This window comes from Cricetulus griseus, chromosome 3 (genome assembly GCF_003668045.3).
Source record: "Cricetulus griseus strain 17A/GY chromosome 3, alternate assembly CriGri-PICRH-1.0, whole genome shotgun sequence".
NCBI classification, from domain to species: Eukaryota; Metazoa; Chordata; class Mammalia; order Rodentia; family Cricetidae; genus Cricetulus; species Cricetulus griseus.
Genome location: NC_048596.1, coordinates 253,799,742 through 253,818,162, shown reverse-complemented (window position 1 = coordinate 253,818,162; position 18,421 = coordinate 253,799,742). Strand labels below are relative to the sequence as shown.

Below are 18,421 nucleotides of genomic sequence, written 5' to 3'. Positions count from 1 at the left end.
CCAGCAGAACAGCAAATGCCGAGCTATCAGTCCAGTCTCATGTCCTGGGGTGGTAAGCTAAAACAAACCTTTCCTTCCCTTAGTTGCTTTTGGTCAGAGTATTTTATCATAGCCACAGAAAGGAAACTACAACAGAAGGAGAATCTGAAGACTGATTTGAAAAACAACCTGGGGATGGTAAAAAGTACTCACTGGCTGGTGAGATGGCTCAGTAGGTAAATGTGCCTGCTAACCAGAGTTCAGTCTCTGAACACAATGGAAGGAGAGAACTGACTCCTGAAAGTTGTCCCCTCAGTTTCATGTCCTTATTTCCCTCAAAAAAAATCTTTAAAAAAATTAGGCCAGGTGTTGGTGGTGCACGCCTTTAACCCCAGCACTCAGGAGGAAGAGGCAGGATCTCTGTGAGAAACCCTGTCTTGAAAAACCAAAAAAAAAAAAAAAAAAAAAAAAAAAAGGCATTTAATTAAGGCTTATGGTTCCAGCACAAAGGCATGGCAGCAGGAACAGCTGAAAGTTCACATCTTGATGCACAAGTAAGAGGCAAAGGGGGCACACTGGGGATGGTGTTAGTCTTTTCAAACCACAAAACCTGCCCCCACTGACACACTGTATCCAACAAGCCATATCTTTTAATCTTTCTCAAACAGTGACACCTACTGGGGACCAAGTAGTGAAACATGAGTTTATGGAGCCATCTCATTCAAATCATTACAACTCTCTCTCTCTCTCTCTCTCTCTCTCTCTCTCTCTCTCTCTCTCTCTCTCTGTCTCTGTCTCTGTCTCTCTGTCTCTCATCTGGACATTTCTAACAGGAAACTTAGTGAAGAATCTGATGAGGGGATAGGGTGGTGTTGAGACTGCTACAGGAGAAAGGCCCTGGGTGCTAGCAACAGTCTTGTCTTCAGTAATGCTGACAATGGAGGGTAGGAGATGTCTCCATATATCTGTACCTATTTTTCAGGGTCATTATTCAGTGTTATTCATATGAAACTATGTGAATAGTGGTAGAATGATATCAAAGGCTTTGACGTTTGAAATGATTTTAAAAAACCTCACTGTATACACTTAAGAATAAAAAGAAGAGCTATTTCAATTAAAACATTATAATAACCCCCTAGTCAAAAAAAAAAAAACAAAAAACAAAAAACAGAAGTCAATCAAAATTTATCACTAAAACATTAGATATAAATGGGTTCATCTTTCCTGGGGGGGTAACAAGTTAAACAAAACGAAACAACAAACAAATCCACCTCCATATTCAGGAAACTATACTATGAAGGTTTAGAGTAGCAAGAGAGATTTTAGAGAAACATTAAAGAAATGAAAAATGAGTGAGTGAATAATGACCAGGCAGAACAAATACAGTGCACCAAGATGTTTGTTGAAATATCTGATCTAGTTGCATGAAACTGAAAACACTCATTTGTGGACATATTCACTGCATCTCTGGATACAGCACCACCTGCTCTTTGTACATGCTTTAGGTCTCTCACCATGCTGCTAATTTGCTGTACTCAGAGCACAAAGTGTTACTCTTGGAAGTACCAAGGGGGTGTACAGAGGATAGGCTCTTCCTTCCAGATGCTCTTCAGCCGCTTCGCCCATGATGCCACCATCACTTTTCTTTCTTCTTCTGATGAAACATCAATACCAAAACTGATCTGTGGGGCAAGGACTTTAAATCCACAGAAGTGCAATGTACCATGCTGAAGACAGAAAGGAAAGAACTAATCATAACCACTCTCTTTATGTACACTCAGATAAATCAGTAAGGGGAGATGATGTGAAGAAGCCTTCAAAAATAATGAAACAAATGCTACAAAGTTAACTGAAAACAACCCATCTCTGGATAGCTGCAGGATAGATCTTTACTAATGAGTCCATCACTAAACATTACAGTTTTGATGGATTTGGCAAATTCTACCACCTTCAATGCTATGTTCAGAGAGGTTATTTAGCTATGATGTACTGCTGTAGAAAGTTGTTGACTATACTCATTAATCAGTAATTATAAGCAGTATTTCTTGTATACCATTTATGTACAACATTAATAATCTAGTAAACCTTTTTTTAAAAAAATGTAAGGATCTATCTAGGCCATTAGGAAATAAATAACAAGTAATTCTTTCTGGAGGTGTAGATTAAGTGGACTTTAAAATTTTTTTATATTGTTTACCTTTCCTTCCACTATATGTTGTTATAAACTGGGGTAAAGTACATATTTTTAAAACAAGATTTAAGCTTAGTCGGTGACATGTATGAGAACGGCTAGCCTTCAGAGAAGGAGGCTCACAACTTGTAATTGCCCTTAATGGAGCAGCACTAATCCACCAATTGTAATCATCTTTCAAAAAGAGCCTAGCTTCTTCCTAGAAATGTCACACTTGGTCTTCTGCACTATGCTCTTCACAACATACACCCTTATCCAAGTGTTCCCTATCAGGTGAAGTTAGAGGACAAAAAGCATGTTTTTATATTACATTCACCCAGATGACATGATTTTATTTCCTGGAAATCAGCTCTTAAAAATCCACTATTGGGGGCTGAAGAAATAGCTCAGCAGTTAAGAGCACTTGCTGTTCCTGCTGGTAACCAGAGTTTGGCTACTAGCACCCACATAGTAATTCACAACTGTCTCTAACTCCAGTCCCGGAGGTTCAAGTATCCTTCTCCACCCTCTGGGCACTGCACATATGTGATGTACATACATGTATGCAGGCAAATATCTCTAACACATAAAAATAAATCTTTTTTAAAAAGTAATTTATGGGGTTGGTGGGATGTCTCAGTGGCTAAGGGCACAGGCTACCAAGCCTGATGACCTAAGTTTGACCCTTAGTACCCACACGGTAGAAGGAGAGAACCAACTCCCGAAACTTGTTCTCTGGTCTCCATGTGGATGCTGTGGCATGGACATGTTCTCCTCTGCTATAACAAATAATGTAGTTTTAAAAATTAAATAAAAATGTAAAACATCAATTATCATCAGTAGGAGAACCCAGCAAATGGACTGGGTGAAAAAAAGAGAGAAAAGCCAGTAGCCTTCACAAATAAAAAACTTTTAGATGATTGAATTTAAAATGGCTAGGGAGACAGCTCAGATGGTTAAATGCTTGCTGTGCAAGGATAAGGCCCTGAGTTCTGAACTCTAGCAATCATTTTAAAAAGCTGGGTGTGGCAACATGGATCTGTAACCCCAGTATATGTGGGGAGAGGGACAAAGATAGGCAGATCCCAGTCTAGCCAAATAGGCAAGCACCAGAATCAGTGAGATGTGTTCTCAAAAAAATAAGGTGGAAAGTGATCAAGGAAGATACTTAAATGGGCCTGTAGCATTCACACATGCATGCACTGGCAAGTGCATCCACACACATATATACATGTCTATAACACACACAAGAGCAAACAACAAAGGCAAGAAGTGAACTTAACAATATGTTATCTGTATAAAGGAAACTCTTACTGTTTTCAAAAGGTACAATAGGATAATTTCACTAATAGAGAGAGCTGACAAATCAGTTAAAAATTTCCAATGTCTCAGCAGAAATGTGGAGTAGGAAATGTGAACCCAGAAAGAAAAGGGACAATTCCTAATTCTTATTTATTATTTTGAGAGAAGGACTCCTATACCTCAGGCAGGCTTCAAACTTGTTGTGTAGCTGAAGATGACTTTGAACTTCTGTTCCTCCTGCCTCCACCTCCCAAGTGGTAATTATGGGTATGCACTACCACAACTAGCTTATAGGGAGTTGGGGCTCAAACTCAAGGTTTTGTGTACACTCAGCACTTACTCTACCACACTCTTATACCTGTGTCTTCGTCCATAATGTCTACATTCACAAAAGCAATCACTCCAGCTACTAAGTACAAGCCTTTCTCGAACCTAAACAGGTATCTCTCCTCACCAAATGAAAGCACATCCATTTAGCTCTCAAGGTCTCCTAAGACCTGCAGAGCTCTCCTCGCTCTGCAGTCTGCCTCTTGTTCTCGTCCCCTCACTAAGGAGTTCCATGCACATGGACATCCTAGCTTGCTGGAACTCACTCTGCCATTGCCTTTCTCCTCAGTAGATGACTATTCTTTAGGCATTCATCTGTCCAGGGTGTCCAGAGGCCCCAGGTAAAGCCATCCAGGTCACAGGGCTGTAGTACCTCTAACCAAGGCTAAGGGTGGTACTAACTTCATAGAGCATTGTAAGTCTGGGGAGGGCTCTCCGGGCTTTGGTGTCTCTCATCACTCATACCCACATACCTGGTGCCACCTCAGGGCTATCACAATCCTCATAAAGCATACAGCAGACTAATCAGGTCTGGCTTAACTTTGGGTCAAGCATTATCAAAAGTTGTATGTCTTTCCTCTTAGCCAGCCTTTAAACTGCTACCAACTTAAAAAATAAAATAAGGATAAAATGTTATTATTTTCTCTGTCTACTTGAGAGTCAAATGAAGTGTCAAGCTTTCAAGGTGTATGTGTGTGTAAGGTGTAGTGGGAAGCAGGGGAGCCCAGTGCACCAGCAAAGCAGAGAAGGCTTGCAAGGTCTGTTTACCTGGAGTGGCCATAGGAAGTACCGGAAATCTCCACTGACCCCAGTTTTTGTGTACATCTCAGCTGTACCTCCAGTGGTTAAGGAAAGGAGGGCTAATTTACCCTGCAGGCAGGGGAGAAAGTAAACACATCATATGACTGTCAGAAGAGGAAACAGTGCTCCTGTCATGTTGTACAGTGGTTTATGACGGTCAGAAGGGCGTCAGAAGTCAGGTTCCTTTCAGGATAGACAAATGTAACACCCCCATGTCTCTCAGATCCATCTAAAGGTGACAGCTAATGTCCTGTCAGGGATGGGAACAGAGCAGGCAGCAAAGGGACAAGTGAATATCAAACTTCTAACATGTAAGACTTCTGGAGGGAACTAGGTTTCACAGACCCCACAAGAACCAAGTTACTGACCATGGTCAGGGCTGATAGGAAGGCGAGTGAAGCTCACACAGGATGACCATACAATGAAGGTCAGTATCTTGGTTACTTGATTCATTTCCCTTATATACATTTCATTTTTGAAACTTTTAGAATTTAAAGTTCTCTCAGTAAGACATTTACAGATAATATGCATGGTACATACCAGGTTTCACAACCCCTCTCCTAAAATATAGAAGGTGTGTGATTATCCCCTAACCCAGGGTGGGCATGTGGAGCCCTAAAGTGTAAACTATCATAAGATCAGTCAGACCATCACAGAGTCAGTACCTTGAGTCTGGGGCTGAAAATGGTACTATCCATGTCATTATCCATTTCACTTTTGCCCAGTACCCAGCCCCATATCTCCTTTGCCTATGTGTAGACTAGTGTAGATGTATATCCCCCACTATCAAAAAGCTCTATAAATTAGAAAAGGATGCACTTATCATCTATGAAGTGTGCTGTGCATACATTAAGTGCTTAATGAATATTTACTTACCTAATACAAAAAATGCAAACTATAAATATAAGTTGATAGATGCTCTCACCTTCCTCCCACTGGAAGGATCTGTAGTGATCCTTATCCCCAGAGAACATACCTTGAGCAAACCGGAGTCATAAAAGCCTGGGATGTCGAAGGCAAACCCTTGGCACAGCACCCTATCCATCCAGCCTTTTAGAATTGCTGGCACGCTGAACCAATATAGTGGGAACTGGGGATGGAACAACAAGCAGAAACAAACTATGCTGTCTCAGGATTCATACTTTAGTCCCATGGACCTCTCCTCCCAGGGCACCCAGCAGGCAAAGGAAACCTATAGGATCAGCTCAGTGGGGCACAACATGGGCACAACAGTGGGGTGAAGGGTAGAGCTGACTGTGGTTCAGTTGCTATTCTGGTAACTGTCTCCTGATGACAATTCCTTATGCTAGCCAGAGAGTAGGCAGTGACAAGGTGGTGTGCTGGGTAGTTTTATGTCAATTTGACACAAGCTAAAGTCATCTGAGAGGAGGGAGACAATTAAGAAAATGTCTCCATAAGATCATGCTAAAGGCAAACCTGTAGGTTTTGTTTTTTAATTAGTGACTGATGTGTGAGGGCTCAGTCCATTGTGGGTGGTGCTACCCCTGGGCAGGTGGTCCTGGGTTCTTTAAGAAAGCAGGCAGAGCAAGCCAGGAAGCAACATGGCCTCTGCATCATTTCCTGCCTCCAGATTCTCACTGTATTTGAGTTCCTGCCTGGCTTCCTTCCGTGGTGTGAGCCAAAGAAACCCTTTACTCCCCAACTAGGCTTTTGGTCATGGTGTTTCATCACAACAATAGTAACCCAAACTAAGAAATGAAGTAAAAACAGTGAAGTCCTTGCAGGATGGAAATCTGGGGAAAGCAGAGCACTCCAGATGTGCTGCCATTGTCATTCTTGCTCAGAGGACTCAAGTGATCAGGGTCCTTGTAGCACCAATAATAAAAACTCAGAGACAGATATTGAGGCTAAAGTTGAAGATCAGAGAAGCAAAGCAGCCAGCCACTAGAGAGTTCTCACCTCTACCAATGCTCAGACCAAAGGGGCGAAGGGGCGTGCTCCTCAGATTGCCTCAGACTGCACTGAGCTCCTGTCTCCTCCTGCCTTATATTCCTCTCTACTGCTGGGATTAAAGGTATGGGATCCCAAGTGCTGAGATCACCTTCATGTGAGCTCTGTTTCTCTTTTAGACTGGATCAATTTTGTGTAGCTCAGGGTGGCCTTGAATTAACAGAGATCTGTGTGCCTCTGTCTCTTGAGTGCTGGGAATTAAGGTGTATGCCACCACTGCCTGGCTTCTATGGCTAACTAGTGTGGCTAGCTTTGCACTCTGATCTTCAGACAAGCTTTATTTGTTAGATCACAAACAAAATATCATTACAAGCCCTTAAATACTTAGCCCCACTTCCTGTTGAGTTTGACTTGGATTTCTCTCACTGCAACAACTCTTTAGAATCACACACTTAACTGACTGCCCAGATTATGGATACTTGTTAACTGCATCCTGTCTACTGCTGGCAGGAGTGGCCAGATTGAGTTAGTGCTTCTGGAAGTCAGTCTATAGGGCTAGTTCCTTCTGTAGTGGCTTCACCTTCTTAAGAAATATACAACAATCTGTGGTGTGTGTGTGTGTGTGTGTGTGTGTGTGTGTGTGTGTGTGTGTGTGTGTGTGTGTGTGTTCACGCTCAGTAACGTGTATTTAGTAACTAGCGAGGATGGAAACAGGAAGGTTGTCCTGTTAATGGTCAGGAGTTGACCTAAACTGCCTTGATAAAACAGTTGTGCAGAAAAATCTGGTTCCCAGCTAGCTGGCGTGTCTGAGACAGGGGCTTTGGGAGGATGAAAGCAGGAAGACTGGCATGATTCAGATGCTTCTGGAACTACTGGGCCAATGGGTATGTTCTTGATTCATACTGACCTGGGGAGTCAGGGTTTTGAGTAACATTGACTATAAAGATTTCTTTATCAAAGTAGGAAAGTATTCTAACTAGAGTTGTAAGTAAGAAAGGTATTTCAAGTAATCATGTACATGTGCAAAAAAAAAAAAAAAAAAAGACCCACTAGTTCCAAATGTAATGTTCAAGAGTTTGTTCATAGGATGAATCTACTCATTAATATGAGGAAACAACAAACCTGAAATATCACTAGATCAGCTTCTTGCACCTTCTTCTGCTCCTCAAGTATGTCACTGGTCAGAGCTGTCTTCTTGTAGGCTTCATAGGCTTCTATCCCATATCTGAAGACTTCAGGATTAGAGAGGGAACCTAGGAAGGAAGAGGTCAATTTCTCAGTCCAGCTTGCCTCAGCCTTCCAAAAACTGCTATGTGGTCTGGCCTCACAAAACATTGGGGATCTGCTGTGATGTGACCAGAAGCTCAGCCTTGAGACCAGGCTAAGGACAGAGAAGGCTGGGAGAACCATATTGATAGAGGGCTTCCCATCTGCCAGGAGCTGTGCTCTGTACTGGTCACTTTGCATATCCTCCTCACAACCCATGAGATCACTGTAATTTCTGAGTTAGTAGAGAGAAGGCCAAGACTTGTGAGAAGCTAAGTATTAGTGCCATATGAGTTCTAAGTAGTAGAAGTGGCCCTGCAGGTAGGGTGGCCTAAGACTCAGATGTGACCCCACTGACCCCACTGCATAGCATCAAGACTAGAGGTGTAAACTTAAGACCTCTGAGAAGAATCTCAATGGAAAGTAGGTCAGTCCTTCAATATTTTCATAACTGAGAAAAATGCATTTCTTTGCATTGTATTTTTCTGTGATTTCCAGGGACCTTTAGACCTTAATTACTATAAGGAAGAGGCTAGGATGTACTGGAGAGGTTATCAGATGGGGTGTGGCCACCACATTACATGCAGCCCAAATCCACCTAGGTCCTCTGCACTTACAGTATTCCTTCAGTATCCAAGGGCCCCGGTTCTGACACTTCCTACACATAATAAAGTTGGTAGGTGGATATAAAATGGCGTAGTATTTGTTTACACTTTTAATCTTATTTAAATTTTTGGCATGAAATATGTATTACTTTATTAGCTTAAAAATTATTATTCCGCTGGGTGGTGGTGGCACACGCCTTTAATGCCAGCACTTGGAAGGCAGAGGCAGGCGGATCTCTGTGAGTCCGAGGCCAGCCTAGTCTTCAAAGAGAGTTCCAGGACAGTCTCCAAACCTACAGAGAAACCCTGTCTCAAAAAACAAAAACAAAAAAAATTATTACTCCTTATCCTACTTTCTATTTTCTTAGTCCCTGTACTGCCATTTATTAAGAGAAAATAGTACTGGCTTTGCACATGCTTATCAAGCATTTGACTATTGTGGTATATCCCCAGACTGAAATGATGTATTTAAAAGGGGGGGGGGGGAGATGTCTCACTGGCGGAGAGCACTTGGTGCTCTTGAAGAGGATTGGGATTTGGCTTTCAGCACCCACATAAGACAGGTCATAACCTCCTGTAACTCCAAATCCAGGAGTTCTGATACCCTCTTCCAGCCTCCTGAGGCATCTGCATGCATGTGGTATACATATAGGCAATCAAGTAAACACACATACACATACATATAAAAAAAGAAAGATCATGATGAATATTACAGACTGTATCTGGAGGTGTACTCTATACAACTCCAAGTGCATAGACAATGAGCACCTTCAAATTAGGGGTATTAGATACTGGGGAAAATGAGGTCAAAATATTATTAGGATAGTTGTTTACATATCTGGAGAGCCCCATAGAATCAATTAAAGCATTACGAACAATAAGAAAGTTAGAGCTGGGCAGTGGTGGTGTACATCCTTGATCCCAGCGCTGGGGAGACAGAGGCAGGTGGATCTCTGAGTTCAAGGCCAGCCTGGTTTACATAGAAAGTTCCAGGACAGCCAGGGCTGTTACACCGAGAAAACCTGTCTCAAAACAAACAAACAAAAAATGGGGGGGGTAGTTAGGGTTGCCTAAGTATACACCTGTCAAAATCCATATGATAAAACATCTCAATTGACCTAAGAAAAGGGAAAGGACGGAGGGAATGCAGAGAAAATGAAAGGTCCATCATTCTCTTGGAGAGTGAGAGACAGCATCACAGAAGGTGAATTCTTCCTAAGTTTCACCTATATACTTAATGGAACCCTCAACAAAAGTATCATCAGAGTTCTTTTTTGATCTGGAATGCTGACTTAAAAGACTTTATGGAAAGCTAAAGTAAAAACAATTATAACCACTAGTAAGTGACATTGACCTAGATAAATTTTATATAGATAGGTAGGTAGATAGAAAGATAGATAGACAGATACAGATAGATGGATATAGACATATATTATTCTGTGTGCTGACTCTCAGGAAACACTTCCCAGATTTCACCTCAATGATGCTAGTTTTTTTCTTAATTACTGCTTAATTGCTCAGCTGTAGCTGACTATCAGTTGCCCTAATATAGTGGTTTGAAAGAGATTGGTCACCATCTGCTCATATATTTGAATGCTTAGTTATCAGTTGGTAGTCTGGGAAAGATTAAGAGATGTGGCCCTGTTGGAAGAATTGTGTCACTGGGGGTGGACATTGAGGTTTCAAAAGCCTACAACAGATTCAGTGTCTCTTTCCCTGCCTACAAACCAGGATGTAGTTTGAGCTACTTCTCCAGTACCATGCCTGCCTCTAAATCACTAATTAAGATAATGCCCTATAGGCTTGCATACAGTCTGATCTTATGGAAAACTCGAAAATCCTAGGAAGCTGTTTCCCCAGAATTAGTTTCATTGTGCCTAGGTTTCCAGATATGTAAAAGCCATTGCAGCAATGATCCAAATTGATCCAGCTACTGTAATAGAACTGCAAGCCCATATAAATCTCTTCTCAAGTTGGTTAAGTGTTCTGTGAGTGGTGAGGAAGCTACTAATGCAACCCTCATAGCACAGATATCTCTGAAAATACAGAAAACAGGGTTGACGAGGTAGCAATACTACTTTTGTAAAGGACTTGCATTCAAGTCCTAGAACAATGTCCAGAGGCTCACAACTGCCTCTAACTCTAGCACCAGGGTATCCAATACTCACTTCTGGCCTCTACAGACAACCACATGCATATGCGCCTACCCTCACATAGACATACACACAATTAAAATAGAATAATCTTTCTTTTAAAAGAAACCTCACTACCTTGGGAGCAGAGGAATTGGGTTGTTGTGAGACAGGGATGAGAGACTGGCACCAAGTACTCTTTTGACCTGAGACTTGAGGTTACAGGGCAATAGTTAAGTATTGTTGACATTTTAAAAATTATAAAACATAATTTTAAGACAGATGATTCACCCCACGGACTTACCAGTGATGTCATTTCTTGTGGCCCTTGGCTCAAAGTTCATGGCATATAAGTCAGACACAGTGACTGTACATCCCTGCTTGCTCAGTTCTTCAACAGCCACTTTCTTCAGGGACCCGTTGAAGGACATGGGTTCTTGGTGTGCATAGACGATGAGCACTTTCTTACCTGTATCAAGGGAAGAGATTTTTTTGAAGAGCACATCTTTTTTTTTTTTCAAAACTCAGTGAAGACTAGGGTGAAGTGATGTATAGGTACACCACTGCATTGAACCAAAGGAATCATCAACCTTTTTAGTGAGTGATAAAATAATGACTATTTTGATGCTATTACAGTGCACTGTAACTTGGGCTTACTAATACAAATTGAGTAGCTCCTATTTTTTAAATGCTTAGGACCAGAAATGATTTGGAATTTGGCTTTTTTTCAGACTTTGAAATATTTGTATAGCCTTTATAAGTCAGACATTCCAAACTTTAAAATTCAAAATTAAAAACGCTCAAGAATCAATCTTTTTGATTCTGGAGACTTGGTAATCATATCCTCAGAACTTTGAAGATAGTTAACCTTTACTCATAAATACAATGAACTAGACTATGTGTCCCCTTAGAAAACATACAACTAAAATCTTTAAAAGCCTGTTCTATTTTGGATTGCCTTTATGACAACTTTTAGCCTTTCTGTATAACAGAAAACAAAACAAAAATAAAAGGAATTAATCTCTTGTGCCTACATCAGCAGGCAGCAATAATGGCAACCTTCAGACTGGTGTATTCTGCTTCCATCTTCTTCAGGTCCATGGACACCCGACAAATGAAATAGGATGAACTAGACCCTGGTTTTATGAAAGAGACAGAGGAGACATGTGGAACCTCTCTTTTGGTGGCGATACCGAGAGAAGATTCCAAGAGCAAGTTATGAAGGCACTGTTCCTAACATGAATAAGCATGAGGACCTGAATTTGGATTGTAGCACCCACCCAAAAAGCCAAGGGTGTCAGCACATGTTGATGGCCCTAGTACTTAGTGGGGATAGAGAGGGGAGAATACTGGGAGCTCACTGGCTAGCCAGTGTAGGTCAGTGTGTTGCAGATCCCATTAAAGACCCTGTATTTAAAAATAAGGTTGAGGGGGCTGGAGAGATGGCTCAGTGGCTGTTCTTCCAGAGGACCTGGGTTCAATTCTCAACACCTACATGGCAGCTCACAACCATCTGTAACTGTGCAAAACATACATGTGGTATATACAGACATACATGCAAATACACATATAAATAATATTTTTTAAAAATCAGGTAGAAAAATAAGTGAGAAAGATATCCAGTGTCAGCCTTTGGCCTTTTCATGTTCCCACACATGTAAGTGCATCTACATAGGCACACACACACACACACACACACACACACACACACACACACACACACAGAGTAAAACTCTTGTGTGTGTGTGGGTGCATGTGAATGTAAGTACACCTGTGTTCACATGAATATGTCTTCTTCAGTGGCTTTTTTCCTTACATTTTGAGATAGTCTCTCATTGAACCAATTTGGCTAGACTGGCTGGACAGAGCTCTAGAATGCCCCTGTCTGCATGCTGGGGTTACAGATGAATGCTCCTGTCCTGGCTTTTGTGTGGGTGCTGGGAATATGAACTCAGGTCTCATGTGTGCTTGGCAAGCACTTTACTGACAATCTCTTTGGAACTAAGATGTTAAACTCTTGATTTGAACTTCCGAGTCTAGGCTCCAGAATAGAAAACATAGCTTGAAGCAGTTTCAGGGCATTCATCTGAGTGTGAAGGTTGAATTGCATGTGTTGGATTGATTATTAGATTTCCATTCACTTTCTAATGCTCCAATGCTATAAAGGAACTGTACTTTGAGGGCTTGCTAAGAGAATGAGTATAAATGAATGAGTATAAATGAAGTCAGTGTTTCTCAATTAGGGGCAGTGTTATCAGTCACAGACACAACTGTCAAAAGTGGAGACGTTTCTAATTGTTATCACTGGTGGTAGAGGATGCTTCTGGCATCTAATGGGTACAGCCCAGAGACAGTGCTAAATATGCTATAGGATGGCACCCCCACAACTGATCTGGTCTCAAACATCAGTAGTACCAAGGGTGAAAACTCCAAAGCTAGGTACAAGGGATAAAATAGCACACTAGTACTTTTCTGACATGTATAAACAAATATTGTAAAAGCAAAGGAAAAGCTCAGGTCTACACTATAACATGGCAGTGAAATAAATCTACATATTTAAAGTTAAAGAATTATAATGTTATATATTTGAGTAAAAATGAGTTGTAAAATTATGTATGTATCCCTGATATATATGTACACACACACACACACACACACACACACACACACATATATATATATATATATATATATATATATGTATATATGTATATATATATGCACTGGAGGTGTGGCTCAGTGGTTGAACATGTGTTGCTGAGTTTGGTCCCCAGTACTGTAAAAGGAGGGAAAGGTAATGATGGGATCAAACCTTGGTCTAAAATAGAAGCCCATTTCCTCAGTTCCCCCCTTTTTGAGAACTTTTTTGTTCCAGGGATGGTTTCTGAACAAAAAAAGGATAGGCATGTGCTCCAATTTTTTTGGAGAAGGTTGAAATGAACAAAGTAAAAAATATGAAAGAAAATAATTACACACAGTGATCCACGTCATCCAAGAAGGTTCATATACACATCTGTGTTGCTTGGAATTTTTTAATAACAAATGGTACAATTTCTGGCTAAATGTGTCATACCCCCATATCAGGTCATTTACCTGCCATGTTGGAGGAGACGGATTCTCTGATTTGATACAGTAGCCCAAAGTTTCAGGTACTATCACTCTTCTTATTGTAACACTCTGGAAGAGAAAGTAAACTCGGGAGGAATGGAAGATAGAGCTGAAGTCAGGATAACAAGTGTAGGCCTCACAGTGCCTGCTTCACAAACACATCTGAATAAAAGCTTGTCAGAGGGCAAGGCAGCCTCTAGAGAAGTGAGCTTCATGGTATAAACCACACACAATGCCAAGCCAGTGTTTTCCTGAAGGACTTGAACTTTCCATGCAGGTAGCTATAGAAGAACTCCTGGGAAATGAACCACAGATAAAAAAATTGAGTGGTGCCTCCTCAGCCAGTCTTCCTGCATTCTAAGATTTCCTTTTTAGTTAGACTGATAAGATGAAGGACACTGGGGAAATCAAGGGAGTGTCACTGTGCATTACTGGGCCTTTTTCTCCACTATAAATAAGGCCAGTTGGGTGCCTCAGTCTTCCATCTAGAGTCACAGGGTGGCCCAGAAAAGTAAGAAAGATGGGACAAATATATGGTGGCTATAATATAAAATGATTCTAGGGGACACTGGGTGGAGATCAGTGGTACAACCTGTGCTTAGCAAGTGCAAGGCTGGAGTTTAATCTCTAGCACACCCAATTCAGTGATAGATTTTGGATAAAATGTTCTCCCCAATGGGCCCCAAAGACAAGGAGGTTTGTGTCCTCACTCTCTTGGCTGGTCATCTCCAAAACAACTTTCTGGAGGCAGGATATACTGGTTTGAATGAGAAATGTACCCCCTTAGACTCTGGTATTTGAACATTTGGTTTCCATTGGGTGATGCTGTTGGGAGGGGTTATGGGGAGGTGCAGCCTTGCTAGAGGAGTGTAATACTAGGGGCAGGCTTTGAGATTATATAGGTCGCCCCACTTCTGGGTAACTCTCTTTGCTTCCTGCTTGTGACTGAAGATGTAAACTCTCAGGTCCCTGCTCCTGTCACCATGCCTGCTGTTTGCTGCCATGCTTCCTTGTCAGGAGAGACTCTTATTCCTCTGAGACCATCAGTCAAAAGAGACTCTGTGTTCTACAAGTCACCTTTGGTCATGGTATTTTATCACAGCAACAAAAAAGTAATTAACATATGATATTACCTGCTCTTGCCAGGAAAAAAACAAAACACTCAGATAAAAGTGAAAAACCAAATAAGCCAACTCAGAAATGGGTAAAGACCAAACTTCTCCCCAAAGTTATACAAAGGCACTTAATAAGCATGTGGAAAGGTATATTAGTCATTAAGGTAATATTATGGCTAAAATCAAAAGAGCAAGATTTGGTGTCAGGTAAAGAAACTGTTTCAGTGTTGGTAAGGTGTAAAACGGTGCAGCTTCTATGAAAGGCAACTAAGAGGCTCCTTAAAAACTAAATAGGAAATCACTATGTTCGTTTCACTTCTGATTATCTGCTCAAAAGAATCAAAGTAGGATCTGAACAGGTTTTGGGGTGTGGTAGAATATGCCAGTAATCCTAGATTAGGAGTTCAGGATCATCCCTGACTACTCACTACTTGAAAGGTATTGAAACACAGGATTTTGAGACAGACCCGCTTGTTCCTGCATGTCCATCGAAGCTTTATTCACAATAACCGGATGGTGAAGCAGCTATCTGGTGTGATACTGAATGAGGTGCTGAGACACAGAAGTGAGCATCACAAATGAGAAATGAGCTTTACATATACTCTTTGGTAGTGGAAAGACAGTGAACAGTCAACAAGTAGGCAAAGCAAGCACAGAGCCCAGACAGTGGAAAGTACTAGTGACCGTGGCAGTAGTGATACCCTGAAGAAACACTTTATTTCGATGAAAGATGTTTGTCACATTAAATACACACCCAATCAGTATCACCATGCTCATATTACATGCTGCTCTATAAGACTGGTGGGAGAAAGTGGATTTATTTTTTTTCAAGCATAACCTTTGAGGAAAATGGAGATGAGTTTTTTGTCTTAAACCCTCATTTGATGATAGTGGTGGTGTGCTAGGTGCTGAGGGATTTTGGAAGATACCAAGGGTTATGCTGGGTCAACAGGTGGAAAGCTCCATGCTGGGTGAAATCTTCCCCAGGGTACAGTCTCACCTTTTAAAAGTCAGAATTGACCTTGACCTCCTGAGAAGTCAGTGCCAAGTATTTTCTGTTCTGATGAATGCTATTCTGATGAATGCTATTTGCAAGTTAAAATCTTGTGAGCTGAAGGTGCTAAGGGTTCCCCTCCTTTTAATGCCTTGTGACATGGATATGCCTTAAGACTAGAAGGGTTAGAGCCTTGTGACATGGATATGCCTTAAGACTAGAAGGGTTAGAGAAGGAGGTCAAAGTTCCTCCCGAGGTTTACACTGCAAGTTTAGAGAGCAGATCAAAAGCTTCATCTCTGGCAGAGCACTGATCAGAGACTTTCTCGTATCTCAAAGTCACTAAACATTACATAGACACCACAAGCCCACATTTCCTCTGGGGTGTCAGAAGAGAGACGGTGAATAAATGGTGATATTGAGCCAGCCATGCAGAAACCTGGATCAAGAGAGAGTCCAAGCAGGCAGGCAGGCAATCAAGTAAGGACCCAATGGGAGCTGAATTGGAGAGTTCCAGAAACATCAAGAAAGGTTATTTAGCTGAGCTGTGGTTTGAAGTGAGGGTTGCAGCCAAGAAGCAGGATGGGGAATAACCAAGTAAATAGGGCAGGGTAAAGATTTTTCCTAAGAATAACAGAAGACCTTAGGCAGAAAGCCCCATGGCCTGGTCCACTTTTTCAGAGGTTCCCAGGGCCACTGCAGATGAACAAAATTCATCCTGAGATTCCCCAAATGAGGGACCAGAGCCACCTTAGTTGGGGCTTCACTGCAGCTCCCTAGGCACAGTATACCGTCTCTTCAGCCTCCCCTCGCTTCACCACCCCTAGCTGTACCACTCAGCCCAGTCTACACACTTACAGTAAATGGAGGGCGGTGTGTGCATCAGAGTTGAATTTCCTCTTACTCAACTCTCCTAGAATAAGGAATGGGAAGGAACAGAAAGTCTCCTGACAGGGCTGTTCACCCTCAGGCACAGAGATGATCGATAGCTCTCCTTAGGTGGAAACTACAACTTATCCAAGGTGTTTTGTCTTTGGTGGGAGGCTGTGGTTGTTAAGGGACAAGCCACATGAAATGAGCTCTGATATTTAGAGATAAACACCCAGCAGCTATTTTGATATTTTCACTGTATCATTTACTATGCCCCGTTCTTCCACACAGGCAGACTCTATGGCGGTCATTCTAAGTTAGCATGTCATCCTGCAGCGATATCATCTCCGCATGCCTTCTGTGCTCACTTAAGTTATCTTCTCAACCCCCCCATACCTATTGTACTTGACTCTACTAGAGGTTTCTGTGATCCATACGCGTTCAGTTTTCTGTATCTCTCCGAGATTTCCAGAGATAAGAGGTTACCGAAACTGCTAATTTCACATTAGTAGTTCCAGAAGGTATATTTCTTTTGAGCCAGAGTCTTTGAAGGTAGAGTGAGCCGCAGCTGCTTGAAGGCGCCAGGGTTAAGGGAAGGCAGTGGGAACAAACTCGGTTCTCGGCTCCGCTTTGACTTTTACCCTTTGGTAATAAATAGCAAACCCGCAGCTGTTCTTTATCCAGAAGTGGGCTGACAAACTCAACCGTTCTGTTAAGCAGGACATGGGTCAAATGTGGTACGGTCTACTGATACTTTAAGAAAGGCTCAAGGTACAGGGAACCTCAGGGACATGAGTTCACGGTCTAATTCGCAAGCTAAAAACCAGAAGGGGTATCTTCCGTCCCATTCCCCCAATCCCTAAAGTCGCTTGCAGGAAGGAGGTGCTAGCCCTTGGGAAGCAGTAAACTGACTCTCACCTCGGCCTCCAGGAGGGAGCGTAGCGCACAATGAGACACCTCCGCTTTTCAGGGCACGAACGCCTAAAGCTAGCCGGCAGGCACTACGGCTGCGCACTGGGACGCAGGGCGGCTTCCCCCGCTGGGCTCCGCCCCTCACCCGCCCTCACACTGTCCTCCCGCGCCTATGGGCAATAATTGCCCACCCACAAGCGGGATCAGTGGACTTCTATTTTGCCTCCCCAAGTCTCCCTGTCCCTGACCTGTTACCTGCTAGCGCTGGACTCCATTGGTTGTGGGCAGTACCAGTTTGGCTCCTAGCTGATTGGAGACTGGCAGGAAGCCGGTTCTGGAAGAAGGGTAGAGGCGCTCTCCTGCCTTGTACATAATCATACACAGCCACTACATATATCCGGGTAAAACAAAACAAAACGCCCACAGTGTACTACTAGGCAATCAAAAAAGGAATGAGTTGTGAATACACTCAGCTCCAGTTGGCTGGGAGTATCCCACAGTAAGAGCAGCCAATCCCCAAAAGTTATGAACTTCATGATTCTGTTTCCCGAAAGAGCAAATTACAGGGATGGGGAATCAGAGTAGTAGTTGCCAAGATTTAGGAGGGGAAATGGCTGACTATAAAAACAATCTTTGTGTTGAGGGATGAATTCTTTGCTTCCCTATCAGTGTCACTCCATGGTAAGACACTTGCCAGATGTCATCAGTGGGGGAAACTATGAAAAGGATGTGTGTGTGTGTGTGTGTGTGTGTGTGTGTGTGTGTGTGTGTGTGTGTAAATAAAATATGGTTAAAATTAAATGTTACAAGGCCAAGGACCTCCCCTTAGAAGATGGAAAGTTTTGGAACTAGTGCTGTGGTTGGCGACACTGACAAAGGGAGCTGCTGGGCACTTTAGGTTTGTCTGTTTCCAGGCTGTTTTTGTGCTGC

At 42.2% G+C, this 18,421-nt stretch overlaps 1 protein-coding gene across 3 annotated transcripts; it reads right to left on the bottom strand.

The window, feature by feature from the left end:
* Positions 1 to 1,146: 1,146 nt before the first annotated feature.
* On the bottom strand, positions 1,147 to 17,899 carry Nqo2 (N-ribosyldihydronicotinamide:quinone reductase 2). Of its 3 annotated transcripts, none has more exons than XM_027409279.2 (7): positions 17,747 to 17,899; positions 13,587 to 13,670; positions 10,798 to 10,962; positions 7,613 to 7,743; positions 5,556 to 5,669; positions 4,547 to 4,648; positions 1,147 to 1,706 (listed from the first exon to the last, which is right to left on the bottom strand). In XM_027409279.2, exons 2-7 carry the CDS (start codon positions 13,591 to 13,593, stop codon positions 1,530 to 1,532), a joined length of 696 nt encoding a protein of 231 aa, XP_027265080.1. In that variant the 5' UTR covers positions 13,594 to 13,670; positions 17,747 to 17,899; the 3' UTR covers positions 1,147 to 1,529. The 3 variants fall into 3 exon arrangements, with proteins under 3 accessions (XP_027265080.1, XP_035298788.1, XP_027265079.1); XM_035442897.1 differs by lacking the exon at positions 17,747 to 17,899 and adding an exon at positions 17,498 to 17,623 and having other exon boundaries at positions 13,587 to 13,896; XM_027409278.2 differs by lacking the exon at positions 17,747 to 17,899 and adding an exon at positions 17,498 to 17,621.
* Between the last annotated feature and the right edge of the window lie 522 nt (positions 17,900 to 18,421).

Bases quoted from the DNA above. Each gene is read 5' to 3' on its own strand.
- Nqo2 (XM_027409279.2), bottom strand. The intron at 7,744-10,797 runs GTAAGTCCGTGG...CTTCCTTCCTAG, and splicing joins CACAAGAAATGACATCACTG to GTTCCCTCTCTAATCCTGAA. The intron at 1,707-4,546 runs GTAAACAGACCT...TTCTGTCTTCAG, and splicing joins ACTTCCTATGGCCACTCCAG to CATGGTACATTGCACTTCTG.